This window comes from Odocoileus virginianus, chromosome 34 (genome assembly GCF_023699985.2).
Source record: "Odocoileus virginianus isolate 20LAN1187 ecotype Illinois chromosome 34, Ovbor_1.2, whole genome shotgun sequence".
NCBI classification, from domain to species: Eukaryota; Metazoa; Chordata; class Mammalia; order Artiodactyla; family Cervidae; genus Odocoileus; species Odocoileus virginianus.
The window spans coordinates 6,585,804-6,607,176 of NC_069707.1; the positions used below are offsets into that span (position 1 = coordinate 6,585,804).

The 21,373-nt window shown below is 44.4% G+C and overlaps 1 protein-coding gene across 1 annotated transcript in view; it reads left to right on the forward strand.

Annotated features, from left to right (window-relative positions):
• Positions 1–21,373, forward strand: part of PRKN (parkin RBR E3 ubiquitin protein ligase) — a 1,209,190-nt gene that overhangs the window by 993,881 nt on the left and 193,936 nt on the right. Inside the window, exon 9 of the mRNA XM_070461506.1 lies at positions 1,051–1,112. Within this exon, the coding sequence (XP_070317607.1) occupies positions 1,051–1,112 (62 nt within the window). The remainder of the gene's footprint in view (positions 1–1,050; positions 1,113–21,373) is intronic.

The window sequence follows — 21,373 nt, forward strand, 5'->3', positions numbered from 1 at the left end:
TTATGGAATAATTATATTTAAAAGACAGAGATAGGAAACATTTTTAAACAGGAACTGGCCTGCCCTAGCATAGGTAGAGAGACAGATAGATAGACATATATACTCGTACACATATGTGTATATGCATGGATATGCTTTATTTGGGCTTCCCAGGTGGTGCGGTGATAAAGAGTTCACCTGCCAATGCAGGAGATGCAACAGGCATGGGTTCGATCCCTGGGTCAGGAAGATCCCCTGGAGGAGGACATGGCAACCCACGCCAGTGTTCCTGCCTGGAGAATCCCATGGACAGAGGAGCCTGGCGGGCTACAGTCCATGGGGTGGCAAAGAGTCAGACACGACTGAGTAACTGAACACACAGCACACATGATTTATTCACTTGTTTTTTTTTTTTTTAACAACTGAAGAAGGAAACTCTGAATAAAGCTTGAGTAGGCTCTCACTGACTGAGCAGAACTAGAAGGTGGTGGGCACAGGACTCCATAATAGACCCTTTCCAAACTGAAAAGCAGCATCTTTAGGGTCTTGACAAAGCCTCCTGGAAGAACCAGGTGTGGTTCTAAACTCTAGCCCCATCCCATGGAGACAGGGCGTCCGGCTGCCCCATCTTCATCCTTCACTCAGCGTGCAGAATCCGCGCCTGGAGGTGGTAAATAAGTGAAATGAACCAACAGCTGCCAACTCGCCCTCTCTGGCCCCACGAAACCCTGGCTCTGTATTCGTGATAAGTGACATGCTGGGCAGAAATGACATGGTGTCCTCGGGCCCCATGACATCCAGATCACAATCGGGAGGGGAGAAAAAGCTGGTCAGGGTCACGTGCAACTCCTTCCTCCAGAGCCACAGCGGGGGGCTGGCAGCAGCTGGAGCACCCTGGGGTGGGGGTGGGGAGTGTTGTCTGGTCGTTGGTTAGACCATGTTTTATGAGTGAGCATTTGTGTCCTTCCCAACAGCGATACTGGTCACCGGTAGCCGTGACTGCAGTGAGAACACATTACCATACTGAATGGGAATAACTCATCGGTGATTAATTCTTCTTCTTCCCAACAGCTGGCTGTCCCAACTCCTTGATTAAAGAGCTCCATCACTTCAGGATTCTTGGAGAAGAGCAGGTGAGTCTGCCTCTCACAGGCTGCCCCGAGTGCCGTGGAAGATAGACAGTAATAAGACCATGCAGGCTCTCTCCTGGGAGGCGGGGGGTGTCTCCTGACCGCCCCCCACACGCCTGAAATGGGGAAGGGAGCCACGCAGGTGTTGTGTGTGGGAACCCGCTTTCCCTCTCTTATCCATCAGACCCGACAGGTTATTAATTGGTACATCTGCTACCTGCCAGAGCATTTCATCTCAGGACGCGGCAGTGAGCAGGTATGGCGTGGTGGCCGATAAGCAAACAAATAAGTGCTGAGAGGAATTATGCCTAAGGGATCGATCGGTACAGACAGGGCTGGGTTTGATGTCTGTGGGGGCATGTGCAAGCTCTTTTCGCCAGAATTTTCTATTTTGCATGTTATCTGTACTTCTCTGCCGCTGCGTTCTCAATGGGTGTGAACATGTGACTGATATTCAATGGCTGGCCCATTGAAAGTTGATTATTTATATGCTGTGTTGTGCTTAGTGAGATATGGCAGGTTCTAGATAGATGTGCTAATAATTCAGAGTGCTACATATTACCTATGTATACATATACACACACACACATTTTTGACCACTTAGAAATAAATCTCTTAATCGTCATATGGAATTACAGGATCCATATTATTATGTTAAATCTGATGTCAAGTTATCCTTGAAATACTTATGTCAGGGCTTCCCTGGCAGTCCAGTGTTTAAGACTCCACACTTCCAATGCAGGGACACAGGTTCAATCCCTGACCACAGAACTAAGATCCCACATGCTGCACTTTGCGGCCAAAAACTAAAATAAAATTTAAAAAAAAATAAATACTTAAGCCATATAATTTATGGGCTTCCCAGGTGGCTCAGTGGTAAAGAATCCTCCTGCCGATCAGGAGACATGGGTTCGATCCCTGGGTCGGGAAGATCCCCCAGAGAAGGAAATGGCTACCCACTCCAGTATTCTTGCCTGGAGAATTCCATGGACAGAGGAGCCTGGTGGCTACAGTCCACGGGGTCGCAGAAGAGTTGGACACGACTGAGCGACTAAATGACAACAAATGTCCTATAGTTTGCAGCATGGTGGTTGACCTATTTTGTACTCTCTTATTGATTTTTACTACCAAAGGCAGTCTTTGCCCACTCTGACCAGAGAACATGTAGTTAGAGGTGTAGTATCTCAGTTTTTCCAACAGGTTTTTGGTTTGTGAGTTTTTGTTTGGTGTTTGTATGTCAGAAAGTGGAACTTTCCATCTCCAACATGAGATTTCAAAAAGGGGATTAACTCAGGGAGGAAGAAAAGCTGGAATCATTTCCAACTCCCTGCATTAGCAGGTTACAATATGCCTCATTCATGTTTTCAGACTGTAAATTTCCAGAATAACAAACAGGAATATTTATTCAAATACAAACAGAATCAATGATATTGCATTTCTAAGAGCTGATAACAGGTCCCTAACATACCTACTTATGAAAACACCTTTCCCTCACAGCTATTTTCCTGTGAAAGCTGTGAGATTTCTTAAAGCAAAAATCACTGACTGTTACCCTGAGATTTCTGCTCAGATAATAGAACCTTCTCTTCTAACTTGTACCAATATTTGCAGATTGTTTCCATATTTGTTTTAGAGTCATTGGGTGATTAGTAGGGAAAGAAGCCAACTATAATCATCTCCTTAGATCTACATAAAATTCAAGCCATTTTGCATTTTCCCAGACATTTAATCAAGCTATAATCAAAGTCACTATTTCTCTGATCAGTTGTGCTAATGGCCACATAGTGCATCACAGCAATACTGATCTTTATTTCCTAAAAAACCACAAGTCCTTCCTTCATTCTTCCCTTTCATTCAATGGATACTTAATAAGCACCTACTCATATGCTGTATACAATTCTTACAGGGATAGAGAAGTAAAAAAGAGAGTCCTCTCAGGCTTACCTTCTAGTTGGGGAAAGCTATTCATGTTATATATACACAAGTGTGTTCAGTATATAATATGTTAACAGAGCTGCTATGTCTCTGTGACACAGTTAGCACATTTGGCTATTCACCAAAAGGTTGGTGGTTCAAACCCACCCAGGGGCATCACCTTTTGGTTGGGCTTACCTGGTGGCTCAGATGGTGAAGAACCTGCCTTCAATGTAGGAGACCCAGGTTCAATCCCCGGGTCAGAAAGATCCCCTGGAAAAGGAAATGCCTACCCATTCCAGCAATCTTGCCTGGAGAATCCCTTGGACAGAGGAATCTGATGAGCTACAGTCCGTGGGGTCGCAAAGAGTCAGACAGGACTGAGCGACTAACACTTTCACATCAATGTTAGACAGTTATGATTGCAATGGAGGAGGGGTAAAACCAAAAAGAAGGATGGTGCATGCTGGGGGGAGCTGAGGTTTTACCCCAGGTGGTCAAGAAAGGTCTCGCTGAGGCAGGTGCTATGTGCATGAAGACTTGAAAGATATGAAGGCAAGTGTCATGGTGAGGTCTGGGAAGAGATCCCTGGTAGAGAGTCAAGTGGGCACAGGAGTTCTGAAGTGACCATATCTAAGGCTCATTTCATGTAAAAAGTGTTTTAACATGTGAAATAGAAGGTGTGGTCCAAATAAAGTGGGAAGGAATCCAGGAACACGTAAACTGGGAGCCAAAGGAACACAGTGTGTCTGGGAGGAAGACTGATTATCCATGCCACGCACCTATCAGGCAGGACAAGGATGGGCAGTGAGCCCTGGGATTTGGAACTTGGAGGTCATTGTGACCTTGACCAGTGGACTGGTGAGGGTGAAAGCCTGCCTGGATTGGATTCAGTGGAAAAGGGAAAAGAATGAGACAGAGGGAATATAGATACTTTATTTTTTTTTTTTAATTTTTTTTTAGGAATTTAGCTATCAATGAAAACAAAGATAAGAGGTAGCTGGAGATAGGGAATGTGAAATCAAAAAAATTTTCTTTTTTACAGGCCAAAAAATACCATGTTTATGTGCTGATGGGAATGATTGCAGCGCAGCAGGGAGATAATGCAGAGGAAAGAGGAGCATGTGAGGAGCAACATCCTTGATTCAACAGCTAGCAGAGTGTAGATTTGGCCAGAGACAAAGTGGAGACGGCTTGACATGGTGGCAGCGGGGAGGGCCGGATACACGGGAAGGATTTTGCTGGTTGTTTCACGGGAAACAGTCATCACTTGAGAGTTAAGTGAGGGAAGAGTTTTAGAGAGAGTGGAAAGGATGGTGAAAGTGTCATTTAGGAGGGTAGGGAGTGAATAAGGGTAGAAAATGAGTGAATTTGGAGTGAGATCCATCAACCTGGGTTTTTTTTCTGTCACGCTGACCAGTGTGGGCACAGATGCAGAAAAGGCAGAGGGTCAGGTTTAACCAGCCACCCCGGTGAAACAAAAGCAGGAGAGACAGCGGAGATCAGGGCAGACATACAGGTGTGAGTGTAGTAACTGAGCCTGGCATTTCAGCTGGATGAGGCGAGAAGGGGGAAGAAAAGGGGGTGGAGAAAAGCGATAGGGTCCACCAGCTATGGGTCCCGCTGGATTCAAGGAGTCTTTGGGTTCAGGGTTTTGTGGAGGTGGTGTGGAGATTGGCAACGACAAGGTCGGGAGGCAGAGGGCCCAAGGGTGGCCGAGTTAAGGGAGGGGACAAGATGACTGGAGAAGTTGAGGGCACGGACTTGAAAAGGCCAGGGTCTTGGAAAGGATGGCCCATGTGGACCCTGGGGCCCTCCAGAATTATCATCAGGGCAGACTTAGAGGGAGTGCTGGTGAGGCAAGAACTGGGGCTTCTAGAAATGGGTCAGGAAAGGGAGAGAGAGATGGAGGAAGCTGGGGGTATCCGACTGTAAAAGAGAAACGACAGAGCCTGATGGTTTGAACATCACAACTGGGGGGGTTCCAGAAGGAGAAGGGAAAGCTGTTGTGTTTGAGGATGCTGAAAATCCACGCAGTGACGCAAAAGGGAGCGGTGGAGAAAACTTGTGAGGGGCGGAAGGGGAAGTAAAGTGGAAGGAAGCGGAAGTCCTGTCCTGGGGCGGAAGCCGAGGTCAGTGAGGGAAGGATGTGAGAAGAACACTGAGAGAGTAGGTAGGTTGGGTTAAGGGCAGTTACTGCTGACTCACTCTGAGTTCCCCCAGCTCGGGGGCGGGAGTTAGGGCAGCTGGGGGACGCGGGAGGGAAAAGGGATGGATGGGGCCTTGTGTGGGGTCGGGGGTCAGACGGGAGAATCGACAAGGGAGCCAGGAATCTCTTTGGTGACTGATATAAGCAGGTCACTGCAGCTGGGGATACTTCTATCCTGATGACACATGGACAAGACCTAGTGGCCTTGGGGCAGACGGTGGCATGAGGTCTGCGGAGCAGTGGAGAGTTCCAGCTACACCACCACCCCTGGCTGTGGGGGTGGGCAGCCTCACCCAGGAGCGGCTGAAACCTTCAGCCTCTCTCTGGATGCTTGAGGCAACTTACATATTACAGGACGAAATGAAATTTTTACATCGTGTGTTACAAGTTCCCTTGGACAGATCATTTTAGTCTCTAACTTCATTTTTCGGTTTGTAGAAGAAAGAAGAGTAATGCTCAGTCATCTCTTAGAATTTTTGTAAATAAATAAGATGGCGAAGTAAGTTGCAGATATTAAGTGCTACACTAAAATATTTCTGATATAAGTACTATTTACAGTCCATCAACAGACTGAACTTGCAGCATCAAAGTAGACACTAAAATCAGAGTAACAAGGAACTACAGTCAATATCTTATTAAAAAGAAAGCATAATGGAAAAGAAAAAATTTAAAAATAGTGTAATGTTCACTTAAAAGTTGATAAAAGAGAGTTGATAAAACCTGTACAGATACTGGTTAATTAATTACTGAATTCATTACTGGATGGTAGAGATGCTCACCAGCTATCTAATTTCTTTGTATGTGTTTCCTTTTCAATTTCATTCAATAAGCACTTGATTTTTTGAGATCTGAATTAAAAATAAATCATTAAACACTGTAAATCATTACCTTCCTAAAGTAAAAATGCAATCAAAACCCCTTGGAATTTAACACAATGCATGTACTTTAGCTTCTTGGTCCTGTCTCTGATTTGTGTTTACAATTTACATTCATAAAGCCCCTTTCAGCTCCCCACCCTCACCCACCAAATCCAAGCTACTTAGCAAAGATATTACACTGTCCATAAGTAGAGTGACTCCAAAGTTCTAGATGGGCCCTAAAGAAAACAGATAGGGAAAAAGTGAAAGCGTTAGTCATTCAGTGGTGTCTGATTCTTTGCGACCCCATGGACAGTAGCCCTCCAGGCTCCTCCATCCATGGGATTCTCCAGGCAAGGATACTGGCGTGCGTGGCCATTTCCTTCTCCAGGGGATCTTCCCAACCCAGGGATTGAACTCCAGTCTCCTGCATTGCAGGCAGATTCTTTACCATCTCAGCCACCAGGGAAGCCCAAAGGAAACAGATGTGATATCTGTAAGTTCAGAGGGTTTGGAGAGTCTTCAGAAGCACTGCCTTTGAGACATACTTCCACTCTTACCAGCTACCTCCTCTTTGAGTTTAATCGCCAGAATCTTAAGGAAATAACCTTCACCTATTCAACAAACATCTTTAATACTTTTTTTTCTTTACTATTATTGTGCTTGTTATTATGCAATCGCTCAGTCGTGTCCGACTCTTTTGCAACCCATGGATTATCATGCTAGTGTTGTATAAAATGATAAACAAGGAAGTCACAGGTACAAATCATGATAAAAGCTTAGATGTAACCTACTTTATAAAAGGAGTCAGGATGTCTGAAATATGAAAGTTGAGCAGACACCCATGGATTGAGCTAGGATCACTGGGCTGGGGAGAGGAGCCTTCCAAGCAAAGGAAAGCACATGAACTGTGGCCCCAGAGGGGATGGAGTGCCTGCTTTCTTCAAGCCACTAAATAAAGTCAATGTGACCGGACAATAATGAGCAAGAGGGACAGTGATGAAAGATAAAAACTATCCAAACCATGTAGCCATGGTAAAGAGTTTGGATTTTATTCTAAACTCAACAGGGAATCCTTGAAAGTTTAAGCAGGGGATGGACATATCCAAATCATGTTCTAAGAAAGTCAGTCTTATTGCAATATGGACATGGTCCAGATGAGGATTGGCAGAAGAAACAGGAAGACGTGAATACTGAGAGGTGGAATTAAAGTTCATAGTGATTGATTAGCTGTGAGTCAGGGAGATGAATCCTACAATAATATTCCCTGAGATGGGTTTGATGGTAGTAGGTAAGGATGAGAGCGTGGAATCAGGGTTCAGTCCAGAATATGTTAACATGTTTGATGTGCCTGAAGCATTGAGAAGGAGGAAAGTCGAGATTTGGATGTGTGCGTTGAGCTCAGAGAAGAAGGTCAGGGGTCAGAGACTGCTAAATTTGGAGTTGTTAGCATGCAGGTGGTATTTTACATCCATGACAGTTGCCAAAAGGAGGTAAGAGGGGAGGGACCACGGTGGAACCCTAAGGAGCACCAATGTTTGGAAAACTTGGTAAAAGAACAGCCACCAGCAAAGGAGACCATACAGGAGCCTCAAGTAAAGTAGAAGAAATACAGAGATGTGCCATGTTGATGGAGCCAAGAAAGGAAGTGTTCCCCAGAGGGAGGTTTGTGTTAATGCTAATGAGAATCTGAATGAGAGGAAGTCAGCCTGTTGTCCTTTGCACATGGCAACACAGAGATCACAGGTCAGTGTAATGACCGGATTTGATGGAAAGTTGGAGACAAGAGACAATATGTTTATGGGATTAAGAGTCCACCAAGCGGAATCAACTACTTGTAGAACTTTTGTTATGAAAAGGAAAAAAAGAACGGCAGAAATAGCAGGAGGGTTCTTTAAAGACTGAAGAGGCTAGAGTTTGCTTTATGCTCATTGAAATGATCCAGCAGAGATGGATTACTTGGTAATTCAAGAGCTAGATGAGCTAGCTGAAGAAAGGAAGTACTTTAGAAGATGCTAGGTGTTTGGATACATGGCACAGAGAGAGGAATTGACCCTTAACAGGGAAAAAGCCACTTTCTTTGTTGTAAGAAGACAGAAAGTCAGAGGTGACTGGGGTGGGAGGGGGAAGGAGTGTCTGCTGTGGTAGTGGAAGAGAGGGCAGGGAGAAGGTGGTGTCTGATGGCTCCATGAAAACAGACACATTTTTCACTGCTGCGTCTTCTCCATGTAGGTTGTTGGACACAGAGAAGATGCTTAGTAAATATCTGCCCAGTAAATGAATACCTCATTCATAACTTCTGTCTTCTTAGTGAAATATGAAGTAAAGTGTCCAGGGAGGAAAGGGGGGTGGGGTGGAGGATGTGAGCAGTTTGGGAAGAAAGAAGAGAAAATGCGCTACTAGAAAATCACAACACAGTCATGAGGAAGTTGAAAATGCTCATCTGACATTTGTGTTGAGTGATTTAAGAGACAACAAACAGTGGCCCAGGAGAAGGTGTCAGGGCAGCTCATGAGAAGTCTCAATGATGCTGAAGAATTTAAGCAGTGTCCATACTTCAGTAAGAATATCAGGAAAGGAAAGATAGGAGATGATGGTTTGAAAGAGACACATTTGGAATTTAGGTGTCAGAGGTGGTGCAAGCTCTCAGGATGACAAGGCCCAGAAAGGGATTGGAACAGTAGAAGAATTTTTTTTTGAAAGTTTTCCAGAAATGAGAAGGTATAAAGGAACTGAAAGAACAGGTTGATGGATGGATGGTTCGATCCCCAGAAAGATGACAAGAATAAGGGCAGAGGTGAAAATCATGAGCTAGGAGCTAAATCTCCCAAGAATGAGGGACTTCTCCACCTACGACCACTACAGGCAGTGGCGGTGGGGAGAAGGTGAGGATGTGTAGTCAGACGGCATAACTTTCAAAAGAGCAGCGGGGTGGGGTTTTGCAAGAGAGAAGAGTCTGACAGTTTAGGAACCGACCAGCTCCACCTCTGGCTTTCAGGTGTGCACTCCTGAAACAAAACACAGCCTTCATTGTAGAGACTTGCAAGGGGATGGGCCAGTGTCAGTTAAATCAGGAAGGAGAGAGAAATGTTTGAAAAGGCTGATCATAACGAGAGCTTGTTCACTGTGGAGCAGGAATTCCAGGGGGCCCAGAGAAAGGATTTAGGAGAGAGGGGAGGCTCACAGTGGAGACTATCGAGACCTTTATGGCAGTGAGAATAGTGGGGGATCCCTAAGTCTCAGAAGTCAAGTGCGACGTGAGGCATGATGGAAGGCATAATGATGAGCTTTGGAGGGAAGGGGGTGCACAACCAGACCACTTGGCTCTCAGTATCCTTCCTGACTGTCTCTTGGGCACTAAAGCAGCTTACTTAGCCTTCACTCCAAAAAAACTTCCTTGATATCAAAGACTTGTTGACACCAAGGAAAGATAAGTGCAATGCCATCTAACACAATCCAGAAAATCGTGTTTTAAATTATGTGGGTCATGGAAGTTCTAATCAGGTCATTAAACATGCAGTGGGAACTAACCCATTGCATTGCCTCGAACCTAAGGTTTACACAAAACTTCCAGACAATGACATGGCAGTCTTCCCCTCCTCCTGGCCTCAGATTCACCTTGACACCAACGTAGCTGCCTCCAGACTAGAGCGGGGAGAGGTGTAGAAATCCTGTTCTAGAGAAAAGCACAGCCCAGGAACAGACGGCCGGGGAGAGGGTGCAGGTGGTGAGTTCCACACCCTCTTGGGGAAGTTCCATTTCTCTGAGGGTGAGGCTCTCATGTTTGGACTAACAGCACTGCTCAAAAGCATTTCTCAGCGGCTGTAGTAAAGGGTAAAATAACTTGTGCCCACCCTTGCTGTCTGATGAGTGCACCGTCAGAAGGCGTGCTTAGCAGATCTATTTGCAGAGCAGAAGCTTCCAGAGGTCTGTGAAGTCACACCCTCAGTAGAAACTCCTGCAATGAAAGTGGTTTGCAGGTATCTGTTTTCACAGCCTCACCCTTCCTGTGGGGCACTGCATGGCCCACGGCTTGGACAAGGGACAAACAAGCCAATAATTCTGACCTCTTTTCCAGAAGGCTACTAGAAGTTGAGTTACTTTTTGTCATTACTTTTTGAGTTTCAGATGTCATCTGAAACATCTGAAAAAGAAAAAAAAAATTATTAAAAACAACTTGTAAATTGCAATCCAAGATGCAGTCTGTTTCTCTAATTATATTTCAGGTGCTGTTTGATCTGTTTTCTCCTTACATTTAGTTTCAGACATCCTAATGATGTTGGTTTTTTTTTCTAGGCAATGAACAAGGTCTAGCCCTTTCTCTAGCCAATTTACTACATCAGTCGATGACAGATGTCCAGGGATGAAAAGAACATTATTAGCAACAAAACTGAGAAAACAAACAGCGATGTGATAGGCACCCCCAGAGAGGCTGTCACCAACTCCCCGGGGCTAACTACCTGCAAATGAAGAAAAATAATATTAAGATTACTGAGAATTTAAGAAGTGTTTTTTTTGTTGTTGTTGTTGTTTTTTAATTCTAATACATATAGAAGATAGGGCATTCTCTACATAGCATGGGGAAATGGATTAATCATAAATTCATGTTCCTCTATAAAGTTATTTTAGATTTTTTTTTTTATCCAAAGAGGAAGCATATACCCTGCTTTTCTGTGAGTCTCTAAATGATGAAGGACTAGTGAGCTGAATTTTTTTTACTAAAAAGGAAAAACGGAAGGAAAATGGAGGCAGCTTGGTATCAGGAAAGGGCGGCCTTCAAGAGCCAGAGCCCCGAGTTCTGATGAGGGGTGTGGGTTTCCTGCCGGGTAAACTTCAGCGAGGGATTGAACGTCTTTATGACCCAGTGGTCTCACCTGTCACTTCTCAGGATAGACAGAGCGTGAACCGAGTAGGCAGAGAGTCAGTACAGTCCTTGGCGTTTGTGTGTGCAAAGAGAGGCGTTCTAGCAGAAAAATGTAGGCCTGTATTGGTTAGCTGCTCAGTCATGTCCGGCTCTTTGCAACCCCATGGACTGTAGCTCAATCAGCCTCCTCTGCCCATGGGATTCTCCAGGCAAGAAGACTGGGGTGGGCTGCCATCTCCTCCTCCAGGGGCTCTTCCCGACCCAGGGATCGAACCTGGTTTCCTGCGTCTCCTACATTAGCAGGCGGACTTTTTACCACTGAGCCACCTGGGAAGCCCACAGTCCTTGGCACAGGGTGGTAGTTCAGAGACTGGTGTCTCCACTGGGGATTTCTCGCCTCCGGGGGCCTAGGAGACAGGGCCGGGGAGGGCTTTCCCAGGTTCTTGTGGCCAGGACGTCACAGAGGCCAGAATTCAGCAGGGGGAGAATCAGACAGCCTGTGTAGCGGTTGCTTTTGTAGCTGTACCTGAGTGCCCCCAAAAGGCCACTCTGGGAAATTCCACGGCCGAACAAAAAACGGCCACCTCTCCTGCTCGGAGGATTTGAAAGACGGCGGCAGCTCCTGGACGGCTGACAAGCTCTGACTCATTTTAACAGAACATTTGCCAGTTTCCCCAAGATTTTAGTTTTACCTAGTATCCCTGTGCTTTTAATTTCTCTCACTTACAAGATTTAGCTTCCGTCTCGCTCTCTTTTCTGAGGAAAGCTTGGGAATTAAACTTTGTAAGGAGCCATTTGTACCCTCCTAGGGAACAGGCCTTTTGAGGGGCAGTCCAGTGGTGTGGAGGGTTTGAACCCTTCGTGATCTGACCCTTAGGTGACCACATGCGCTTAGCATGGGGCCAGTGACCAGCAAGAAACGGGAAGCAAACTGGCCCATACGGGACTTGAAACTGGGACCCAGCTTCACTATAGAACATTCTCCTACCCAGCCCAACTCTTCCTACAACAGACCACTGAAGTGCAACCTCTATTTGAGTGTCCTCTCCCGACTCATTATTTAGATTCTTAAAAGATGAGTTTATTGAAGCTTCTATGCATTTTATACTTTAAAATGAGTATTTCCTGCTCTTAAGAGAACCCTTGAGCATACACATAAAGACTGAATAATTTACTCCCCAAATATAAAAAATATAAACCATACCGATGAGTTGCGATATTACCTAGATAGGTCATCTAACAGGATGTATTGTGACTATAGTCTGATGAAATGTAGGAAGAACTTTTTTTTTTTTTTTTGGTTAGGTATGGAATAGTAGAATGCCCATCTGGTGGCTCAGACAGTAAAGAATCTGCCTGCGATGCAGGAGACACAGGTTCAATCCCTGAGTCAGGTAGATCCCCTACAGCAGGAAATGGCAACCTGCTCCAGTATTCCTGTCTGGAGAATTCCATGGACAGACGAGCCTGGTAGGCTACAGTCCATGGGGTCACAAAGAGTCGGACACCACTGAACAACTAACACTTTCACAAGGAATAGTATACTTTGTTAATATTAAAATGTTCTTAATGTTTGCAAATGTTATCCTGTCAGGTCGAAATTATGTTAGGTATCTGTCTGTAGATTATCCACTTTATGAAAGTGTATCTAAAAATTTTCAAACTTGTTTAATAGCTTAAACAGCATAAGTTGACAAGTATTAATGTATATATGTACACAAGCACACACAAAGACCCTCGCTGTGATTCCAAAGGCCGACAATGCAGAAGTGATTTTTAGAGAATTTGCTACTTTTGAGCTCACCTGAGAATGGACCCCTCCTCCATGCAGAACTAGTTCATGTTACAAATTCATCACATTCATCCACGTTAGTTCTATTTATAAATGCTATTCAACAGTGATAAGGAAAAAAAAAAAAAAAAGCCCCAGGAAATAACACAAGTCGTATCAAAGGGTCAGTACTTGTCCTCTCCACCCTGCTCAGCCCATCTATCCCTTCAACACTATTGTATCTATTTTACATTCAGATGAGTACAAATATTCTGCTCTGCTTAGTGCTAATTTGTCACCACCTTCCGATAAGTATGCGGCAGGTTTCTTTCCGGGCACTCTCAACTTTATGCCAGTAAGTGGCTGAAAGGCAGCTGTGTAAATGTGGGTCGTGCCTTGAAAAGAACTGCACAGCGACCTCTGCTTAGGACACACATAGGGTTTCCCAGAGGTGGCGCAGTGGTAGGGAATCTGCCTGCGAAGGCAGGAGGCCGGGGTTCAATCCCTGGGTCCAGGAGAGCCCTGGAGTAGGAAGTGGCAACTGGCTCCAGTGTTCGGGCCTGGAAAATTCCATGGACAGAGGAGCCTGGACGGGCTACATATGGGGCCGCAGAGTCAGATTAATCGTTTCCTTAGGACATTAAACTTTCTTAAATACTAGAACATTCTTGGTATAGGTCAAATGTTTTTCATACAAATTTCACAATGTTGAAAACAATGCATTGAGTAAATGTAGGTAAATTCAATGTAAATGTAGTAAATTCAAACCCTGTGTGTACTTTTTAACCAGGAATTACCAGATATATAAGCTAAAATATTTGTCTTCCTTTAGAAAAGGAATTGTTTGCCCAAATGCTCCTAGAGTGTATCGTAAATAGATTGAACGTAATAAAGTCATATAAATCCCTTAGTTAATAAATGGAAAGAGGAGCATAATTTGTGCATTCTGTCAGAATTTGAGACTGTGACAGATAGAGTCAGCAAGAACTATTAAAGTGTTATTGCACTTTGTTCGTAGGTTAACTTCTTCCTAGAAAAAGTATTATCAGAGCAGTAAAATCGCTCAACTAAATTAAATAGACAGGTGATCTTTCATCAAATCAGAAAATAGCTAATTACTTAACCATTTATTTAAAATAGAAAAATAATTCACATAAGTAAAACCATCCTATCCCACTCTGTTATTAATTCCCATTGTCATTGATTACTTTATTAGAGTTCTTTAATTAAGAATGAAGTTAAATTTCATTAATTTATTCTACAACTATTAATTGTGCAACACCTATGCTATGGCCAAGACATTGTGATGAATTCAGGCATACAACTCCATGAAGGAGACAGGGGCAGTGAGGAGGGTCTACAGGAAGGTCTGAGGGGCTGGAGCAGGTAGGTCCCATGACTCACAAAACATAACCAGCCAAAGACCTCTGTGAGGACACAGCCCCACACTAAGGAAACATTTACTCAGAATAGTGAAGGAAAAGAGAAAGTCCAGTTGGAAGGAGAGTAACAGAGTTGGGAGATGACAGGAACCGAGCACTTACATTTTTGAACACTGCCCCCAGAACTGAAGAAGAAACTCTAGAGCCAGTAAGAGCTACCAGGAATCCTTCTTCCTCCTAAAACTTCAGAACTAATTTCATGTAAAGGAGGGCAACAGAAAGAGACAAAGTAAAATCCCAACAGAAAAGAAACAAGGTCAAATCCCACAGAGTTTTTGAGGAGGCAGAGAGGAGAACAGAATAGTGTCCTAAGAGATGTGAGCGCTTATCAGCCAGTCTTGTCCACCATCAAGTGAAAACCAAAATAACTGTTCCAAAGGGAATTAAGTTATTAAGAAATTCAGAGATGGAAATGGCAACCCACTCCAGTACTCTTGCCTGGAAAATTCCATGGATGGAAGAGCCTGGTAGGCTACAGTCCATGGGGTCGCAGGGAGTCAGACATGACTGAGCAACTTCACTGGTTCACTGGTTCACTGGTTCAGTTCAGTTCAGCTCAGTTCAGTAGCTCAGTCAGGTCTGACTCTTTGCGACCCCATGGACTGAAGCAGGACAGGCTTCCCTGTCCAGCACCAACTCCTGGAGTTTACTCAAACTCATGTCCATTGAGTCGGTGATGCCATCCAACCATCTCATCCTCTGTCGTCCCCTTCTCCTCCTGCCCCCAATCCCTCTCAGCATCAGGATCTTTTCCAATAAGTCAACGCTTTGCATGAGGTGGCCAAAGTACTGGAGTTCCAGCTTCAGCATCAGTCCTTCCAATGAACACCCAGGACTGATCGCCTTTAGGATGGACTGGTTGGATCTCCTTGCAGTCCAAGGGACTCTCAAGAGTCTTCTCAACACCACAGTTCAAAAGCATCAATTCTTTGGTGCTCAGCTTTCTTCATAGTCCAACTCTCACATCCATACATGACCACTGGAAAAACCATAGCCTTGACTAGACAGACCTTTGTTGACAAAGTAATGTCTCTGCTTTTTAATATGCTGTCTAGGTTGGTAATAACTTTCCCTCCAAGGAGTAAGCATCTTTTAATTTTATGGCTGCAATCACCATCTGCAGTGATTTTGGAGCCCAAAAAAATAAAGTCAGCCACTGTTTCCATTTTTTCCCCATCAATTTGCCATGAAGTGATGGGACCAGATGCCATGATCTTAGTTTTCTGAATGTTGAGTTTTAAGCCAACTTTTTCACTCTCCTCTTTAACTTCCATCAAGAGGCTCTTTAGTTGTTATTTGCTTTCTGCCATAAGGGTGGTGTCATCTACATATCTGAGGTTATTGATATTTCTCCCAGCAATCTTGATTCCAACTTGTGCTTTATCCAGCCTAGCGTTTCTCATGATGTACTCTGAATATAAGTTAAATAATCAGGGTGACAATATATAGCCTTTACATACTCCTTTCCCGATTTGGAACCAGTCTGTTGTTCGCTGTCCAGTTCTAACTGTTGCTTATTGACCTGCATACAGATTTCTCAGAAGGCAGGTCAGGTGGTCTGGTATTCCCATCTCTTTAAGAAGTTTCTACAGTTTGTTTGTATTAAGAAATTACCCAAGTGCAGATAAATAACAGGAGATATTGTCTTAAGAGAAATAGAAAGTGAAAAGAAAGAAAATTCTTTAAAATGAAGATAAAGTAAGATGAACTTTATTTGGGCTTCCCAGGTAGCTCAGTGGTAAAGAATCTGCCTGCTGATGTAGGGTATGCCAGAGATGGGGGTTCAGTCCCTAGGTGGGGAATATCCTCAGGAGGAGGAAAGGGCAACCCACTCCAGTGTTTTTGCCTGGACAGTCCCATGGCCTGGGGAGCCTGGCGAGTCCACGGGGTTACAGAAATGAGACACAGCTGAGCAAGAATACAAACCTTTTTTTACCAACTTCTAAATCCGTCTGGAGAAGTTGACCAACTTAGACGCTGGATAAAGAAAATCTAATCTATGTATGCTAGAAAGCCCATGAGAAAAACACCAAAGCTAGAGAATGGAGCAAATACTAAAAAATTAAATTCAGTACAACTTTCCTGACATAGACTGTGTGTGAACACTGATCCGAAACGACCAGCACCGAGACATGTGCTGTGCTAAGTCCCTCCAGTCGAGTCCGACTCTGTGTGACCCCTTGGAGTGTAGCCCGCCAGGCTCCTCTGTCCGTGGGATTCTCCAGGCAAGAAGACTGAAGTGGGTTACCATTTCCTCCTCCAGGGGATCTTCCCAACCCAGGGATTGAACCCACATCTTCTGCGACTCCTGCGCTGCAGGCAGTTTCTTTAATGCTGAGGCACTGGGGAAGCCTCACCAAGAAGTATTCTAATAAAATTACTATATTCTAAAGAAAAAGAAATCCTTTGGGCATCTGGGCAAAAAAGATCAATTTACTCATAAAGAAAAAAAAAATTAGATCATTGTCAGGCTTGTCCATAACACTTTACATCAGAACACAGAAGTAAGACATTTAAGATATTTGAGGGGGAAAAAATGTGAACCCAGGACTCATCCAGCCAAACTCATGCTCAAGAATAATGTGAAAGTGAAGTCGCTCAGTCGTATCCAACTGTTTGCGACCCCATGGACTGTAGTCCACCAGGCTTCTCCATCCATGGGATTCTCCAGGCAAGAATACTGGAGTGGGTTGCCATTTCCTCCTCCATCAAGAATAAAGGTCCCAAATAAATTGTCACTGAGGAAGATTTCAGTGAATATTTTTCTAGTGCCATATTCCCGAGGAATTAGAGAACAAACTTAAAACAACCAGAATTGCTGGTCAAACATCAACATGAGACCGGTAGTGAACATTAAGTGTGTGTGTGTAGAATTAATGTAACATGGCAATTAGAAAGCATAGTATGAAATGGTCCTATGTTTTAACAATGTAGATACACTACTTTTGTTAGAAAAATTCAGCAGGAGAATGGGTAGAGCACATGAAAATATATTTGAAGTTTTTAGTAATCACATTCGTGGTGATACTATCATTACTGTTCTGAAATCATGGTGTGTACAATGTAAGCTGAAGCTAATGAGCTATTGTGCATATGATAATCCTACCGTTCTCTATTTTTTCTTTTTTAAACTTTTTATTTTGTATTGAGGTATGGCCAATGAATGAACAATTCTGTGATGGTTTCAGGTCAACAGCAGGGGACTCAGCCATACATATACACATATCCATTCTCCCCAAACTCCCCTCCCATCCAGGCTGTCACCTAACATTGAGCAGAGTTCCATGGGCTCTACAGTAGGTCCTGGTTCATCATCCATTTTAAACATAGCATTGAGTACATGTCCATCCCAGACTCCCTAACTGTCCCTTCTCCCCAGCAACCGTAAGTTCACTCTCTAAGTCTGTGAGTCTCTTTCTGCTCTGTAAGTCCATTTGCATGATGTCATTTTAGGTTCCACATGTAAGCGATGTCATACGACATCTCTCCCTCTCTGGCTTACTTCACTCAATATGACAATTTCTAGGTCCATCCATGTTGCAGCACATGGTATTATTTCATTCTTTTTTATGGCTGAGTAATATTCCATTGTATGTATGTATCACATCTCTATCATTCTCTGTGTTCTTGATAGCCAGTGGGGAAGAGAGAGGAAGGTATAGATATAAAATTGAAAAGCTTAAGTAAAAACTCTGTAGTTTGGAAATAGCTACCCTTGTAGCAAATTCAAGTCTACAAAGTAAAATTATTAGCTGTACTCCGCACGCTGTACATTAGCTCCCCAGGGTGTAACCACTTTGCAAAACTGAAATTTTGTACCCATTTTGGATAGGCCAAGACAGAAGTTTTCACGGTCGGTCCGTGGTACAGAGCTGAGCACAGGGATTCAATAAATACTTACTGGACTCATTCACAGAGACACGAGGGGATGTTGTGTGCCAAAGCCAAATGGGGGGTGGAGACTTCCTCATACAAGTCTGACCAACCCCCAACTGGCATAAAGCCAACTTCCTGTCTGCTCTGCGCTTGCTACTGAGTGTTGGTGCAAAAGAGCAGGCACTCTACTGACCAGCCTGCTCTAAATTCACAATCTCTGACCCCAGATGTTGTTCAGTCGCTAGGTCGTGTCTGACTCTTTGCGACACTATGGACTGCAGCACACCAGGCTCCCATGTCCTTCACTATTTTCCAGAATTGGCTCAGATTCATGTCCACTGAGTCAGTGACGCTATCCAACCATCTCATCCTCTGTTGCCCACTTCTCCTTTGGCCTTCAATCACTCCCAACATGCCAGCTCTTCTCATCAGGTTCAGCTTCAGCATCAGGCCTTCCAATGAATATCCAGGGTTGATTTCTTTTAGGATGGACTGGTTTGACCTCCTTGCAGCCCAAGGGATTCTCAGGAGTCTTTTACAGCACCACAATTCGAAAGCATCAATTCTTTAGTGCTCACTTTTCTTTATGGTCCAACGCTCCCATCATGGGCTGTTAGTGCCCAGCAACAATCCTAACTATCCCTTCCTTCCCCTTTCTCATTCACACCTTTCCTTCTCTTCTCAAATTCCCAAAACCTCCCTTGTCCACACCTGGGCCCCAGCACGCAGCCTTCCTTCTCTGCAAGATCACCCCTCTTCTCATCCTTCAGCTCCCATTGCATCACCTGCCCCGGGCACCACCAAGTACCTCCTCTTCCCACTCTCTCCCTTCGGCATACTAGCATCCTGCCATTACAGAGGCCTCTCATTTTCAAAACACTCTTTACAGTCCCACAGCCCATCCAGCCTCCCCTGTCTCTGCTGCCCTTTCAGCCAAACTCTAGAAAGAAGTGTCTGGGCTCACCTCTTGGAATCTGTCTCCTCCAATTCTCTCTTGACTCCACCCCCACAAGGCTTTTGGCTACATGCCTCCAATAAGTCATGGCTCCTGTCAAGATTGCAATGGCATCTCCATTTCTAAGTCCAGCGAGCTTCCGTACAAAGTGGTTAATCTGCAGCCTTTGACACCGTTTGTCATGACACATACACCCCCCTTGAAAGACTGTGTCGCCTTGGCTTCCAGGCCTCCCGCATCGTCTCGTTTTCCTCCTGCCTAGTAGACTGCTGCTTCTCAGTCTCTTCTGTGGCCCTATCTCAGCATCCACAAAGGGTACAGCGTCTCTTCCGGTCTCGAGGCTGTTGAGATGACAGAGTCTGACTGTCAAACCAGACGTGCAAGAATCATAGATGGAGCCCAGTGTCAAGCTTTACTAATAACTTCCAGGATGCTGGTAATGGTGAAGTACAGACGAAATAATGGGAAGCCCACATCATTTAACACAGCTACTGTGTTAAAGGCAGTAGATCCTGTGTTTAACAAAGCCCAGGTCCTTTCTCAGCATATTGGGACATACTCTAGGCAAGAGTCAATGCATCAGGTCTCCAGGAAGCTCACAGAATGATCTCTAACATAAAACCTCTCAGGTATTCACCACTTGATGAAACGTCTTCATTTACCCCTTAATAATTGCATAGCTTATGACATTTTCAGAGAGCCTTACTTTATGCATTCACATATTCTAGGTTGTTTACTATAAGCAAACTTAGACTAAGTGTTTCCCGCTAAATGCATTCTATAGATAAGAACTCTTTTCTAGCTAATGCCATTGTATATAAGTAGTAGTAGCATATTTACAAGGGGACTTGACCAATCCATCTTCCTCTTTCTGATGAGGTCAGAAATATGAGAAAATGGACAGTTGCCCTGATGCTAATCCTCTCCTTTTCACCTCTGTGTGCACCTATGACTTCAAAACTGGTGTCTACAACCTACATGTTTCTCCTAAATTCCAAAGCTATCCGTTCAGTTAGGCACTCAACATTCTGACTTAGCTGTGTCAGAGGTTAACAGACTGAATATGATCACAACAGAAATAGTGATTCCTTTTCTCAACTCTCTAAACACACACACACACACACACCGCTTTCTCCCATGTTCCCCCATCTCAGTAACAGTCTCCCCCACGCCCTCCCCCATCCTCTCTCCTTAGGGAACAAACATTATATCCTGCTTGATTCCTTTTCCTCTCACATCACATATCCAGTCCGCCTAAAAATATCTGCCATTTCTACCTTCAAAATACATCCAGAGCTCAATCACTGATCCATCGTCACCCCCACGGCCGCCTTCCTGTTTCAAGCCTCCACCATCTCTCCATGGATCTCACTGAAACAACCTCCGACCTGCATCTCTGCTTCCTGCCTCCATCCTTGTCCTCGGGGAGTTTACGCTGAGCATATCAGCCAGATGGCTGTCTTTAAGAGATTAGTCAAATTGTGTCATCCACAGCTCCACAGTCTCCAGCGGTTCCTCTATCTCTCAGAATAAAAGCCAGAATTCTTCCGGCGGCCTTCGGGGATCTATACATCCTGGATCCCCATTAACTCTCTGGCTCATCTACTATTATCTGCCCCCCCTCCACACACACACCCCCATTCACTCTACTTCAGGCACACTGGCCTCTCTGCAGGACCTCAAACTGAGCACACACAGCCCCTGCACCTGTATCCTGCTCTGTATTCAGCCTGGAAACTCGTTTCCCCCGGGGGGCACCTGGCTTGCTTTTCTAATCTCCTTCAGATGTTGGCTTAAACGAACCTTCTACATAAGGGATTTCCTATTCCCTGATCACCTCTCTAAAACTGTCATTCACGTCTTCCCCCGAATCTGTCTCTTTCTGGTTTTTTATTCTCCTCCCCACTTATCACCATCTGACATGCTGGACAGTTTAACCTTTCTGTATTTACTGTTCTAGACTTTTGGATGAGAGTAAAGATGCCCTTTTGTTCAGGGCTGTATCCCAGCTGTCACAGGGGTGTCTGGTACATAGTAGGTGCTCAATAAATGTTGCACAAATTAATTCATAGTGGGGCAGATACATCTGAGTTGATCTGAGTTTAGAAGGGCACATGATCAAATAATGCAAGGAGAGCAGTAACTTAGGGCTGTGGTAAGGAAGGCTTTGGAAGATGGCCTGTGCCGTTTGAATCTTGTTCTGCAGCCTGGAGGAATCGTTAAAGTGAATTGAGACAAGCAATAGCACAAAGAGATGAAGTCAGGGATAAAAGAAATCATGCTTTAAGAATAAGAATAATGTGAAAGGAAAATTTTGTTCTTGAACATCAATCTTTCTTCATCAAAGTGAATATACTCATTGATATTGGGTGGGCT